Source organism: Electrona antarctica (assembly GCF_951216825.1).
Source record: "Electrona antarctica genome assembly, chromosome: 11".
Taxonomy (NCBI): Eukaryota; Metazoa; Chordata; class Actinopteri; order Myctophiformes; family Myctophidae; genus Electrona; species Electrona antarctica.
Window position 1 is genome coordinate 19,651,960 of NC_136792.1, and position 14,933 is coordinate 19,666,892.

Here is a 14,933-nt window from a genome sequence, read left to right on the forward strand (position 1 = left end):
GAAGAACCTCCATCCCAAATCTTTCAAATTTGCCTCATGGTGGCACTATAACAGCCCACTTTACATTTTGGTCTATAACTCTTGAATCGTAGGACGTGCAATCATAAATATTTTTTTCCCCATGGATTCCTTGTATCATGATGCAACTCCGCACATAGGCCGGACTAGATTTTCCTCCATTTCGGATTTTGTTCTTCACACGTTTAGCCATTACTCCTACAGATTTTGTCTAAAACTCACACAAATCGGTAAACATTATCTCTGGGGTAATTTGATCGCGTGGGACAACCAAGGCAATGATGCATTATGTAATGACAACTAATTAACAGATTAATGAAAAAGAAAATCACTTTTGTCCACAACAAATTGCTTAAGTAGCAATATGTCTCCACTATGCTATGAGTGCTGCTGGGGTCATTTGGGGGAACTGGGCGACAGGGGCAATTCTGAAAATAATAAACCCCATTGCAAGTCATTTGGTATCAATATAAGTAGAGAAATAACACATGTGATTGATTTGATATAAGCTGATCTAAGGAGTAGATTAGTCTGTTTTTATCACATCTATTAAATGGAAACCGCGAATCAGAATCAAGAAATGGGACCATTTTAGAATCATTATTATTACCCTCTGCATTGTCAAAAACTGTCAAAACAACCCATAGGCTTCTAAGTCATCATCAATCATTTGTCAAGAGTGCCGTTAAGTATTTAAATGAGTGAACATGAATGCATATAAACACAACAGTGTAGCTCAATGATAGAAAGGGGGGAAAGCAGAACAAGGAATATCTACAGTGCCCAAGTCAGACATGTATTTTGTTCTTTACTTTCTGTTGTTTCTGTCTCCCCTTAAGTCACCGTCACATACCCTAGCAGCACTCGTTTATCAAAAATAAACTAATCAGAAACTATCTGAGGATCACAAGGGGACAGAATTGACAGAGTGGATTGACTTATGGTATATCAATTGAAAATGAAGAAGTTGGACATACGGTACATATGGGGCACATACTACATGCTTTGTATATGACTTTGCAGAGCACAAGGCTCGCCAAATGCATTTCAAATAGTAGTGGTGAGTACTTGATGAACTGACAGGCCGCTGTGCCAATTTTTCTATTTACATTAGGTATTGCTCATTAGTCAAAGGCAAGCGGGTTCCGAAATGACATTATCGCTGCTATAAGTGTTGTTGAACTCTGCATGCTGTTTGTGCTGTGCAGGCAGGCGTGCCCCGTTATGTTTCTCATGTTTCTGTTGTAACTAATCAATCATCAACAACATTAAGTAACAAGTAAGACCTATTAAGCAAAGTTTATAAATCATTAGTTATGGGCCAAATTTGGTGGTTTGTAGATCTGCTTTTTTGGTGGCCTTTATGCCCAGGGCGAGTGCTCATAGGCGGGTAGGAGTAGCGAGGAGAGGTACAGTAGTTGTTCCAAAGGTTCCATGTGGTGCAGTGCTGTGTTGGGCTGACGGGGGTTCCCAAGTTGGACCACCAGGTGGGTCATGGCATGGGTTTCATCATGAAATAATCATTACGGACGTCAGACCTCTTCACCACTTTTCAACCTATCTTCATATAATTGGTCCTCACTAATGTTCATGATAAAATAGCACCATTTTGTTCTACCCAGTCTGTGTCTTATAGGAGGGCTGTGGGCAGTTCAGAAACCCGTCTAAACTGCAGGCTTTCTATTCCTGAAAAGTTATACCATGATAGAATATAGAAACCATTGTTCTCGCAATAATACAAATCTAAATATATTAAAGAAAAGAAAGCCTGACAAAGATGTCTCCTGCCCTTTCCTGTCTTGCCTTGCACTTAATTTGAAAAATTGTTGTAGTTTATGTCAAGCTGTTTTTCTGTTTTTCTTTGGGTTTCTTTTGTTGTCTTTGTTTTTGTCATGTTTTGTTTTTGTTTTTATTTATTTATATTTGATCTGATTTCTGTTCATTCATTATTTGGTGGATAAAAAATTGAAATAAAAACAAAGTTGTTGCACCCCTCTTGAGCAGACCTGGAGGAGACCTGTGTTGATCCAGGCAACAACGCCTGCGTTCCTCGCTTCCCGTTTACAAGGCCCTTTAGTCTGGCTGTATAGCGTCAACAGCTCATTATGGGGCTTGTGAGTGCTACAACGATGCTGTTTGCAGATACATCCAGCTATTGCATGAACCCCAACATTCTCATTGAGTACATAATTATATGCAACTTGCAACCTTTGCATACTAGATCTTTTTTACAACATGACCACCGGTGAGCATAAATACTCACCGACCCCTTTTGCACCTTGAACAGTAGTATCTCGTATTTACCATCTAGTACTCAATGACACTGTCGACCTTGACAAATGGTGATCTTGAATTATGTCAAACCTGAGGATCTTGCAGTGAGGACACGCGAAGGAATCATTTGTAGGGGTTATTTGTCGGAACGAGTGACGTACCGTCTGAATCAAAATCTTTTTAATTATTGGATACTATTTCCACAGGCTATTCTAAATTCTACCCTCTATGGGATGCAAAACACAAGTAAATAAAAACGAGACACGAAATAATTTTGTTTTTAAAGGTAAATACAAACGAGTATGACATCACTCCTCTCTATATAACATTACTTGTTAGACCTATTGCAGTCACTGTAGTTATTGTATCGAGTATCAAGTAGTATTTTGCTACTAATTAGAAGACAGACATTGCGTATTGTCTATTGCTTTATTACTTGTATGGCCTGACTCTGTCTTATTGCTGCTTGCAGCTATATTTATTATTATGTTTGAAGGAGAGTGATTATACACACATCACATTAAAGGACTATAAATAAAACTAGTTCAAAATACGCATTTGACCGCTTGTATTAACTGATGAAAATTGAGATGCTTCATAGAATCTAATCGTTAACAGTTGAATCGTAATTGGGTGAAATCGTGAGACCAACGCTCTGCATGTTCTGAACCTTTTCCAGCTGCAATGATAAATGACCTGTTCTGGCTGCTGGGGGAGCTGTTTTCAATCAAGGCACCTGTTGTGTGTGTGAAAGGGCAACTCCAGTCATTGTCTGGAGTTCATACGTGGAATAGTGGATATACGTTTTTCTTATAGGCTTGTTCAAATTCCACTTACAGCCTTTAAATTCACTTGCTTCTAAGGGGCACGGTGGCACAGTCGGTAGTGCTGTCGCCTCACAGCTAGAAGGTCCTGGGTTCGATTCCCAACATGCAGTAATCCTAGTCTCTAAAACTACCTCCCCCTGGCCAGCCTGGTGGAGGGGAAAGGAACTGGTCGGAATAAACGTGTTCCTTCCACGCCCTACGTCCGGCCAGGGACATTCCCCCCTGTAAGGTGAAAAGAAGCAGCTTGGACTCCTCATGCATAGAAGGAGGCATGAGGTCAGTCCGCTGCCCCCCCAGGTTGGCAGAGGAAGTGTAGCGCCCAGGATTACATTAGATAATTGGCACTGGGTGAAACAAACTGGGTTACAAAATCGTGGGATAAATTTTTTAAAAATAAAAACAAAAATCACTTGCTTCTAATTCCAATATTTTAGATGGCTTTGGGCTATTCGCTATTGCACAAAATAATTATTATGGCATCTGTAAAGAATACAAGGTAGCTTGAATCAATTCCATTTCAAGCTACCTTGTATTTCTTCTTAGTACGCCTCCTGGAAAACTAGAAATGATGGAGGTTTTACTAAAACAAACTTCTCCCACTGTACACTGGTAAACCTGCAGATTCTGACTCACATCGTTTCAAAATTCCACTGCAAAACAAAATATTTATATAAAGAAATAGTCAGTGCCTAAGCAAGCACCACGGTCCGCAGGGATAATTCAAGGTAACAGTCAAGGGTGAGCACACATTTTAGCTAAGACAGTGTATGAATAGAATTATACTGCATGAGTAGTGGCACTGGCACGTAAGGTGATGAGGCTAAGCTGTGGTAACAGTAGTTGTCAAGTTGATAAAAGAATTTATGACCAGGAATTTGTACCATTAGGCGTAATGTACTGTAATAGTACCAAGTCCAGCAGCAGGAAGTAAGGAATGGTAAGAGAAGAACCGTGTTCACATAAACACATTCTTTATATGGCCATTGTAAGCTGATCTTATAGGCTATTGATTAATGCAGCACATCCCTGAGTTGTTTATATGCATATACTATGTATGCATGATATAAACAACCTACTGTACGTCTGGGGAAATAACAAGGCATCCAAATATGGTAAATAAATAATTCAGTGTTAATCAACAGACATGTAGAAGAGTGTGTTAAACCAAGAGGGGGAGGTTGACAATGAGCGTGGGGGAACGGGGGTTGATAGCCCAATGAGAGCTTTTTTTTTTGCTGCTGTGCGGACTGGTCTGAGTGGAGCACGGAGCGACCGGTGCGCAAATCGGGGTGGATCAATGTGAGCGAGCATGACAACAGCCCCCCTGGAGCAAGGAGCGGCATATACCCCTGCTCCACTCTCACACACTAGTGTTATTACTAGGCATGTAACGATATATCGTATATCGATATTATATCCCGACGATATGTATCTATTTATTAAAAATAAAAATCGAGATTTTTTTGTTTAGGGGTGCTAGTGTGTGATATGAAATGTGAGCTGTAATCATATTCCATCATATTCACGTGCTTTTGGAGAGAAATGAGACAGACTCCATGCAGTCACTTCCAGTAGTAGAGGCCTGCAGAGGGGAGCTGTATGTGTCTGTGACTGTGCCCAGGTGATGGTCGTTATTGATGCTCATTAATACATCAAGGAAGGCAGTTATGTTTCTGCACTGTCAAGTTGAGTGTATCGTTACATGCTCAGTTATTACCGGTAACTGCGTTAAGGATGCATATGTCAGTCCTTCCACCACTATTCCAAAACATGATTACATGAAAACTACTGGCTGGATTATCAATTTTTAATGCCACAGAGGATGAACCACCCTACTGATTTTGATGACCCTATATGGCCTTTCCTCAAGTGCCACCCTTAGACTAAAAGGTCCACTTATATCTCAGATTCTAACACTTTCATGCTCCCTGGAGAATGAGCCATGTAATGACCATGTAATGAACTACTTAATATTCACCAAAACCAGACCAGAACTCCCACCATGGGACTCGGGCAATCAATTCATACTTTTGCAATGACTATAAATGGCAAGTATTTCCTATACAGCAAGTATTTCCTACAGCTTTAAGTCCAAAAATCTGAACTAACCCTTTAACTCAAGGTTATTTTCAAGCAAGTACTACTGTCTCTTTGAATTCCATCAGGGTTCAAGCTTTCACTAATCACGTAAAAGAGAAGTTAAAATGGCAGATCTGTGTAAACAACTGCTAATATTATGGTAAATAAATGTCTGTTAGCATAGCTACAATGAACCTGTCTCTAAGGACAGGTTGGCTTCACTACAGTATGAATTGCACAACCCTTAAAAAGAGTGAGTAAAAGGTTTCAACAGAGAGAGTTACTGCTGCCAGCATAAATTGGGCCTGGCCTTGTATTGACTTTTCTTTTCTCTCCGGCTCATTATTTGAGTGGTTTTGACAGTTTGTTGTTGGATCTACAGTACCAGTTTTTGATGATGAAACACACTGTCTTTCAATTTTAATAGAGTCTCTGTGACCGCAGTCTTCTGTTGAGTCATTGTGCAATCAAGTGTCCCATTTGTTGCTACTGTATCCACCGAAGAACAGCCTGTTTTTCTTTAGATCAGGAGTAGACAGTGCAAACCTCATGGCTATTATGCATTTTCCCAGTGCATATGACATGAATTATGTATGAACAATCAGTACTAATTTATATTAGTTTTGGCTATATTGCTGCATTTTTCCAACTAAACTATCAGGCGTCTCGCATTAACTGCTCTATTGTTGGCACATCAGAGACAGGTATAGAATGTTAAACGGGGGCGAAAGTACCTGTTTCTTATGCTGCAGCATGGCTGGCACCCAAGCTCTGGTGCTCGCCATCCTTCGTGGCTGGCTCTGAGGTTAAGATAATTCAGGGTTTTGTTAGCTACGGTAGGTAGCAGTCTCAAACAGTCCTGTGGTCCACTAAGCGATCGACCGGCTGCCTTCAATACTCTTCCCAACCATGACGTTAAACACATGACGTCGGGGCTGTTTATAGGTAGTATTAAGCAAGTATAAGTGTAGTATAAGCAAGTAGTATTTCTGAAGCAGTTTTATGTAAAAGACAAAATGTCATCTTGACTTTTTTTTTAGAGAGTTTATACAAATGCAGAAAAACATCCAAAGTGTCACCATGTCATTAGCTTTTTAGATAAAGCTCATCTGAGATGAGTGCTAGCAAACCCCAGGTGTTTTCAAATTGCATGCAAGCTTAGGCCCATTGATTAAATCAGTGTTGCAGTAGGCTTGTTTCAGTGAAAAATGTTCCCCCTGGGTTCCTGCATGATGAGTGAATCATGTAATAATGAACCACATGGTCTTGCACTCTACTGCTTTCATCACAGTGTGAAACATCCGTGTTTCACTGAAACCCCTCACATGCCTTCTGCAGGGGTGCAGACGTTGGTCCGACGTGCAACAGTCCGACACATGCGTCGCTGGTTAAGACTCACCCGTGGCTCCCGACATGCGTTGCTCGTTAAAAACTCACCCGTGGCTTCCCTGTTAGGTTAGGGTTTGGGGTAGGGCAGGGGTTCTCAACCCGTGGGGCGTGACCCCCCGGGGGGTCACCAAATTATTTTGGGGGGTCCCCAAATTATTTAAAAAAGAAAAAATATATATATATTTTTTTTTGTTGCACCTGAATGGAAATGAAGAGTTTATATAGTACACATAGTACATGCATACACCTTCCCTAATGATTATATCTGGTTTCAGTATTTATTTACGGTATGGTGTATTGTCTCTATTATTAAGGTTATTGTAGCAGTCAATTTATATTGGGGGTCGGGAGGGGGCGGGGCGGGGGTCCCGAGACATTGACAAGGAATTTCCGGGGGTCCCCGGCCAAAAACGTTGAGAACCCCTGGGGTAGGGTGTCGAACTAATGCCTGTCGGACTCTTAGTGTGTCAGAAAACAAACGTATGCTGCACCCCCTTCTGCATTCTTCACTGTGTAAGGAAATTGGAAATTTGATGAAGATATACGTTTTGCCAGTTGTTAACTTCTGTGTACCGGATTAATTATTGGTCTCAAGAATCTCAACCTGGTTACAGAAGTTTGAAGAAGAATGTTTTCTCTTGTCTCTTTCAGAATCCACCTCTGGTATTGCTTCTTCACAGTCTGTCAAATAATGAGGGAGACTGGAGTATTCTTCCTCTGCTACCATAGTAAGTGCTCCAAAATGTGTGAATGAGTTCATATTAGTCAGATTCACTACGACATGGACAGAATAACAGTAACCCACGGATAGTCTTCCAACAACGTAGGGTGTTGGGTTTCTTTTATCAGTGACGGGTCCATTGAACAATACTCAGTCACTAGAATAGATCATCATTACTAACAATGTAAATCCTTCTTCCCATGATGCATGCCTGTCCTGTTGGTTAAGATGACCCAGTTTGTCACTCAGTAATCCAAGCATATACATTATGTTGATTATAGGCCTTGTAAATAAACATGTCCATATCCAATTAATAATGTTGATCTGATTCCAAAGTGGCGTCTGGAACTGTTTTCCATCACACAGGTGATTAAAACACACACTCTGAGCCTATACTGCACATACATAGGCTTTGAACTACTGTAATGGATCATGTATTTATTGTTAATCTAATATTTGATAACTGACTGTTATTTGATTTATCGCAAAAGAGACTGCAGAACACAGTCACACACTTTGATGTACTGTACATTGGATATTGATTTTCATATTTGATACTTCACTTTTATTTTTGATCTCCACCAGACCAAAACCAAAGCGAAAACCAATCAATCATGTTTTTGCTCATGTCTGTGTGTGTTTGTCTGACCGCAGCTAGTCTACCCTGTCCGGACCGGTGATAAATGATAATGATGTTAAAGTTAAATTAGTTAGATACTGTTTCTCCCTCTAACATTTCCCTATATTTTAGTTTATTGAAATAATGCCTATGATTCCTAGCCTACTGCGTACTGAAATTTTTGCTCCTGAAACGATCGATTATTTACATTGAGAAAACCCGTAATTTACATGCCTCTCAATAGGTGACAAGCACAGCTTGCCAGTCCTTGGTCTGGCAGCGTGGAGTGGGTGGGGCTTAGCGAAGGGTCAATTTCAAACTCAATTTTAACCATGTTAGACTCATTGAAAACACACTCCCCTAGTTCTGGTGACTGATATTGGCCCGGTTTCCCAAACGCATATGGTGTAAGACTTAGTGCTGCACATGCTCAGATGCTCCTCTAGGACACACACAGAAGCCTGTGAACATAGACAATCCGTGCATAGATGTGCCACGCAATGGTAGGCCTCCCCTAAACGTCTTTGCCTTTTTTTACTATTTTAAAAAACACTTTTGAATAGTTCAACTAGCCAATCTACATTGACACATTGTGAGCTTGTAGACTGGCCATTTTAACTATTCAAAAATGTTTTGCAAAGAAGTTTAGGGATAAGGGGTTTAGCGGTGACGAAAATGGAGCCCGTACAAGTTTTACACCATATGCGTTTGGGAAACCGGGCCATTGTCCTTCTAATGTGTTCCTATCTGATTGCATTAGACGATGTTAAGCGACGTTAAACTCACTTTGCCACTCGATTTGCCACTCGATTTCCCATTCACGTTATGCATGCGCATACCCTCTATTTAAAATGTTGGGGCCAAGGCTATTAACAAGTGCGGCAAGAGCTTTGGGGAGGCTGAAGTGACACTCGAGGTTCTGAAGTACTGAAATGTTGGATTTTATCAATCAAGCATACACGTCTTGAGAGCTGCCAGAGCTGTGGCCTACAATGATCATCGTTCCAATACCAAAGACAGACGACCTCACCAAAACGGACAACTACCCTGGCATCAGCCTATAAGCTTGCAAAATCAGTGTTGTCAGTACTGCTGTATAGGGCTGAAACATGGACACTCATAAAAGGGCCCTGGATGGTGTCTGTCTACACAAGAATGCTACGAATGGCACTTGGTGTCACATGGACGGACCACATCAGAAACGTGGACCTCCAGGGTCACAGACAAGGCCCGTGTGAGAAGGATGAGGCTGACTGGTCACTGCACTGCATCAGTGCGTCAGGCACCCGAAACTGGTGGCAAGCAAACTCACACTGTGGAAGCCAACCTAGGGCACAGCCAGGAAAGGAAACACCACCTACGTACTGCACTACACCTACGTACCTAAACTGCACTCTCGTAACTTTATTTAATGGAATTGCAATTTAAGGGCAGCTTTCACAAAAGAATCTCACCCACTCCTTTATATGTGGTGTAAACTTCTGATGTGATGATGAAATTGAAGTTTATAGTCTATAATAATACAACAGACTTCTGTTCGTTCATCTATGTTTTATTAGAGAGTAATTGATATGTGTTGTTACCTTTGTTTGTTCCCCCCAGCTTTTCTAAATCCTTTGGGCAAAACTCCTCCTGGATAATTTTTCTTGAGGAAGAAACCAATGTGAAGTTGTCCAAACTGGTTGAGGTCCTCACAAAGTTTGACTGGAGAAAAGTGAGTATGCTCTCCACTGCCTTGTATCTCTCTCTCTCTCTCTCTCTCTCTCTCTCTCTCTCCCAAAAAAAGTAGCAAGTAATTGGCCCTATTAGAAGTATCATATTGGCGCCAAGTTTCAGAACCTCTTCCGACTTTCACAGCTCATTCAATTAATTGAGGAAAATATCAGACATGTAAATCATTCCAACAATTCCTTCCTAAAATCCCTATTTAATCAGAACAGGGGGTATGTGGCAGGCTGTGCTCTCAGCATGCGCCCCCAGTATTTCATGCAGCACTCGTCTCAATTAAGGGATGTCCCGTTGTCATGAGGACAATAAAAATCGCGGTGGAACTATATTTTTATTGTTATAGTTACTGTGTTTTATAGTTACATAGTGACTGTGTGTTATAATACTTATAGTTCAGTGTGTGGTGTGTGTGTGGTGCCTTGGAGTGCTTTGGAGCCAAGCACAATTGTTAACTTAAGCAGCTGCAGGGTCAATAAGTCCTACTCAGACAGGACACACACACACACGCTCATGCAAAACACTGTTTAAATGGCTTAAGCATGGCCTGGGCCATGGCTCAGTGGTCCAGGCACCTTGGCTGGCAATCCAGTCTGGCAGTGTGCCGCGGGTTCGACTCCCGATCCCGACGGCCTTTACTGCATGTCTTCCCCCCATCTCTCTCCCCATTTCCTGTCAGCCGCCCTACTGTCTGTCCCTCCATAAAAAAATATAAAATAAAGGCGAAAACCACCAAAAAAAACATTTAAAATGGCTTAAGCATCTAACTTGCAACATTGTTTTTAATTGGAAATATCCTACAAATTTCATATGACATGCCATTACAAAATATATTTTTTTATATCTATTAGTTTTATACATTTTAGGAGTGAAAACATATGTTTAGATGCCTGTGACAGCATGTCAGGACAAAGCCTACGACAGCTCCCGACCTAACGTGATTTTTATCCTGGCTCACGTTCAAGTTCAAGGTTTTGCGGAAATGATAAATGCCGGAAATTGCGGGAATTCCGGCGTGCACCCATATTTTGGCGTACGCCGCTTTGATAAATGAGGGCCTTAATCTCTTGAGTGAACAACACAGCCAACGTTTTCCTGCACATGGATGTTGCACGACTCCAGTCAACCCCACTCTGTGCAGGGCCTCGGTTGGAGAAACATTATCTGTGACATAATTGAGTGGCCTTTGGTGGACAATTCAATAAGACAATATAAATTAAGTGCTAATTGAATCAAATCAGACAAATTTGATCATCAGCTCATAATCAAGTCACCATCTGATTTGGTCTATACTTCCCTATTAAATAAAGCTCTATTAAAGCCCTATTAAAGCCCTATTAAATAAATAATCACAGTTGAGAAAAACAATATAAAAAAATCCACAAGTTACAATATAGTAATAACCGTCCGTGGTTCTCAAAGTGGGGTCCATATTGACCATTTAAAAATAGCTGATCTACAAGCACGCAATGCATTGTGAGCTTGTAGATCTGCTATTTTGTGTGTGTGTGTGTGTGTGTGTGTGTGTGTGTGTGTGTGTGTGTGTGTGTGTGTGTGTGTGTGTGTGTGTGTGTGTGTGTGTGTGTGTGTGTGTGTGTGTGTGTGTGTGTGTGTGTGTGTGTGTGTGTGTGTGTGTGTGTGTGTGTCAACATTTTTTAAACATTTTAGCAACACAAATCTTGAACGAGGGGGTACAACTTATGTTGAGATGGAGGTTCCAGCCCAGGCCAAATACTGTACATAATCATTTGGGAGACTTTGACGTGAAAAAGTTGCACTGATATCACTATTTCCATTTATCAGGAGTTGTTTCTTGGTAAGCCCCTCCATGATGAGGAATCAACAATCATCCATCACTATGCCTTTGCAGAGAATCCCTCTGTCTTCAAATACCCAGATTTTGCTGCTGGTTGGGCCTTAAGTATCGGCCTTGTTCAACGGTGAGTACATATAATGTCTCTGATTTCCATATTTTGGTTGGTGTTTAGTTTTGTTCACGCTCATGGTTTTCTTTAGATTTGCAGTACATACTACATATGCACATCTTTTTCAGGAATGGGTGCTAATCAGTGATTTGTTATTTCAGGCTTGCAAACAAAGTGCGTGATGAGCCACTTAAATCTGACTTTACCATTGACCTGAAACATGAGGTAAGATTGTGTGTGTGTGTGTGTGTGTGTGTGTGTGTGTGTGTGTGTGTGTGTGTGTGTGTGTGTGTGTGTGTGTGTGTGTGTGTGTGTGTGTGTGTGTGTGTGTGTGTGTGTGTGTGTGTGTGTGTGTGTGTGTGTGTGTGTGTGTGTGTGTGTGTGTGTGTGTGTGTGTGTGTGTGTGTGTGTGTGTGTGTGGTGTGTGGTGATTACATCTAGGCCCTGCCTTGTTTTTAACATCTTGATAAAGCTTCAAGCTCTTCAATCATTTTCTCAAGCTATTTTCCCATTTGTCACATTTAAGCCAACACCAGTCTAATTTATTCGTTCATCAACAAGAGTATCATATTCATCCAACCTTGAAGTAAAATCTCATTACTTCCTGCAATGGTCGTGTTGCAGCGTACATTGTAATATGTTTTCATTTCTTAAAGGGGAACACCACTAATATGGGGTTTTACATAAAGTCAACATACTTCAGATTCCCAGAGGAAGAGGATTACTGAAGAAAAGGCAGCGATCCGAGCACTCAAAAAGGTCTACAAATGAGGAGAGGGTGGATACAAATCAAGGTACTTTATTAGAAAGAGTTTCAAAAGCCAACATGTTTCAACTCGCAAAGGAGTCTTCATCAGGGCAGGCATGCCCTGATCATCAAGGACACTCATACCTGCCCTGATGAAGACAGCTCCTTTTAGTCGAAACATGTTGGCTTTTGAAACTTTCTAATAAAGTACCTTGATTTTTATTCACCCTCTCCTCATTTTTGAGTGGTGCAACCACTCCCTTACAGAGCTATGTGTGTGTGTGGGTGGGTGGCTGGCTGGGTGGGTCGGTGGGTGTGTCTGAGCACGAAAACAGCATGGCTGTTTTTCACCACCTGTGCACAACCTAACACACAAACACACACGCACATATTAACTGTATTCATGGTGTTTTCGGGTGTGCCAGTACAATACAGTACAGTACAGTAGAGGGACCCCCACACGGTAACTCTGTCATTTCTCAACCGTTTCGGACGCGGGCGGCTCGCCGGAATCGGGCCGGCACCCTGGGTGCGTTCCTGTGGGTCTGGAACTCCCCCCCCCCCCCCCCCCCCCTTCCCGGGGACCCCCGCACGGAGTTGCACCACTCACTTCACACGGGTGTGATTTTATACTTTTTTTAGTGCTCGAATCGCCGCCTTTTCTTCAGTATTCCTGTCCCATTGATCTTTGAAGCACTTGTTTTGTTGTGCACATCCATCGAGCACCTGGTTGATTTTCTCTTTGGAAGAGGATTACTGTTGTATTTACAATGACGACAAAGACGTGCGTGTCCAGCTGAGCTTGTTATCATGGCAACATCAATTTCCATCCCTACAGGTTGCATTGTATATATGGGACAATGGGAAAGGGCCACATCTTACTGCTGTCCCTGAACTGTGCACTTACCAAGAGGACTCTTCTAAAGCCCAGCACTGTGCTACAACTCTCAGCAGCCTTCCTCCACTGTGTGTGGGTACCAGAATGCTTTTTGCGCTGTCAATGGAAGAATAATAACATTTGTATAGTGCGCTTAATCGAATGAGAACACAGTGATATTCAGTGGTATTCACAAGAACATATAACTTACATAATCAAGCAGAAAACATTATTAATGTAGTGTATATATTAATGCTCTGCCTTATGCCCAGTGAAAGAGACACAGTCTTAACATTTACATTGTGCGTATCTGCAAAATGTCCGGTAATATCTTTAGCTACAGAGACATACACAGCATGGCACAATGACTCAATGCACTCACGACATCACGGTAGGCTATTTGAGAATATTTATCAGGAATAGCGCCCAGTGAACGATAGGACCATAGGTCTAAAACATATTTTTCCCTCTACTTATATACATACCTACCATATAATTTTACTCCTTTTCAATGTTTTTCCTATTTTTGGGCTTGTCATAGGTGAACTTTTCCCAAAATGTCTAAAACATTTCTAAAATGTATCTACAAGCTCACAACTTGTTAAAATAGCTTATAGAATTGCTATTTAAGAAAACCATATAGTATTTAGAGATTATAAGTGGAAAGGTTTCTTGCTGTGCATATATCCTGACATTTATTGAGAGCATTATCAGCAGGTTGCATGTGTTTCCCATTGACAGCACCTGTTTTCTTCTCACATTTTGGGTAGCAACCTACATGCAGTGTTTTCATCTTATATTTGAATCTCCCTCTGCTTTTTCATGAAGGGAGCCCCTGTTAATAAAGAAGATATTTTTGTGGCTGTGAAAACATGCAAGAAATTTCACAGTGAGAGAGGTGAGTTATAGACAAACTTTGACCAATGAAAAAACATTTGATTCCCACATAGTGTTTGTTGTTGTACAGATCCATTTGGGTAATTCATTCATTGTTAAAGTAACACTGAGGATTCTATTGTACATTAAGCAAATATTGATATTGATTTAAACTAGCAGTTGTGAAATTAATCCAGATTGGGCAACTTCGTGGCCTATTTCTTGCCTAACATGAATAAATCATAGAAACAAGCTGCCAGAGACAGGCAGTGTGTGAGCTCCCCAGTCACGCACATCTGCTCGCTTTGACCCCGGAGCTCTCGCTAGAGAACAATACGCTTATTTACGAGGGTGTCACTCATAAATCATAACCTCGGACACTCCCAATTTATTGCATTTTGTGAATTTGCTTGATACTGCTGGTGTGAATACAGCATTACAGCTGCATTGTGCTATATTTTTGATAATGAAGAGGCCTGAAAATAATATGTGATGTATTAAGGTTTCTGACTCAAACCACTACTGTTACTACTTTTATTTACTCTAAATGATACTGCTCATTGGTTCTTTTTGATTATTTTGAAAGGGGAAAAATGCTTTATTATTCTCTTTATTATTATATGACAAAATATTTCTCAGCAAAAGAAGCAATATTTTCAGTAATTCACTATTCCGAGCAAAGCAGTCAAAAACATTTGAATTCCTGCAGTTTTATTTTGCTCTTCCTTGATACTAAAATGAAACACAGTCCCGTGAATTCACATTATCATCTGCAGACCAGTCTAGCCCCAATCGATGGGTGGGCGTTTTGCAGTAACCAAAAAGTGGAAGAACCAGTCAGCATGCGAGTATCGC

At 41.0% G+C, this 14,933-nt stretch overlaps 1 protein-coding gene across 1 annotated transcript in view; it reads left to right on the forward strand.

The window, feature by feature from the left end:
- The window catches only part of b3glcta (beta 3-glucosyltransferase a), a 63,888-nt gene that overhangs the window by 39,058 nt on the left and 9,897 nt on the right, over window positions 1-14,933 (forward strand). Inside the window, exons 5-10 of the mRNA XM_079513567.1 lie at window positions 7,239-7,315; window positions 9,530-9,641; window positions 11,456-11,592; window positions 11,739-11,802; window positions 13,164-13,295; window positions 14,031-14,100. Coding sequence (XP_079369693.1) covers window positions 7,239-7,315; window positions 9,530-9,641; window positions 11,456-11,592; window positions 11,739-11,802; window positions 13,164-13,295; window positions 14,031-14,100 — 592 coding nt within the window. The remainder of the gene's footprint in view (window positions 1-7,238; window positions 7,316-9,529; window positions 9,642-11,455; window positions 11,593-11,738; window positions 11,803-13,163; window positions 13,296-14,030; window positions 14,101-14,933) is intronic.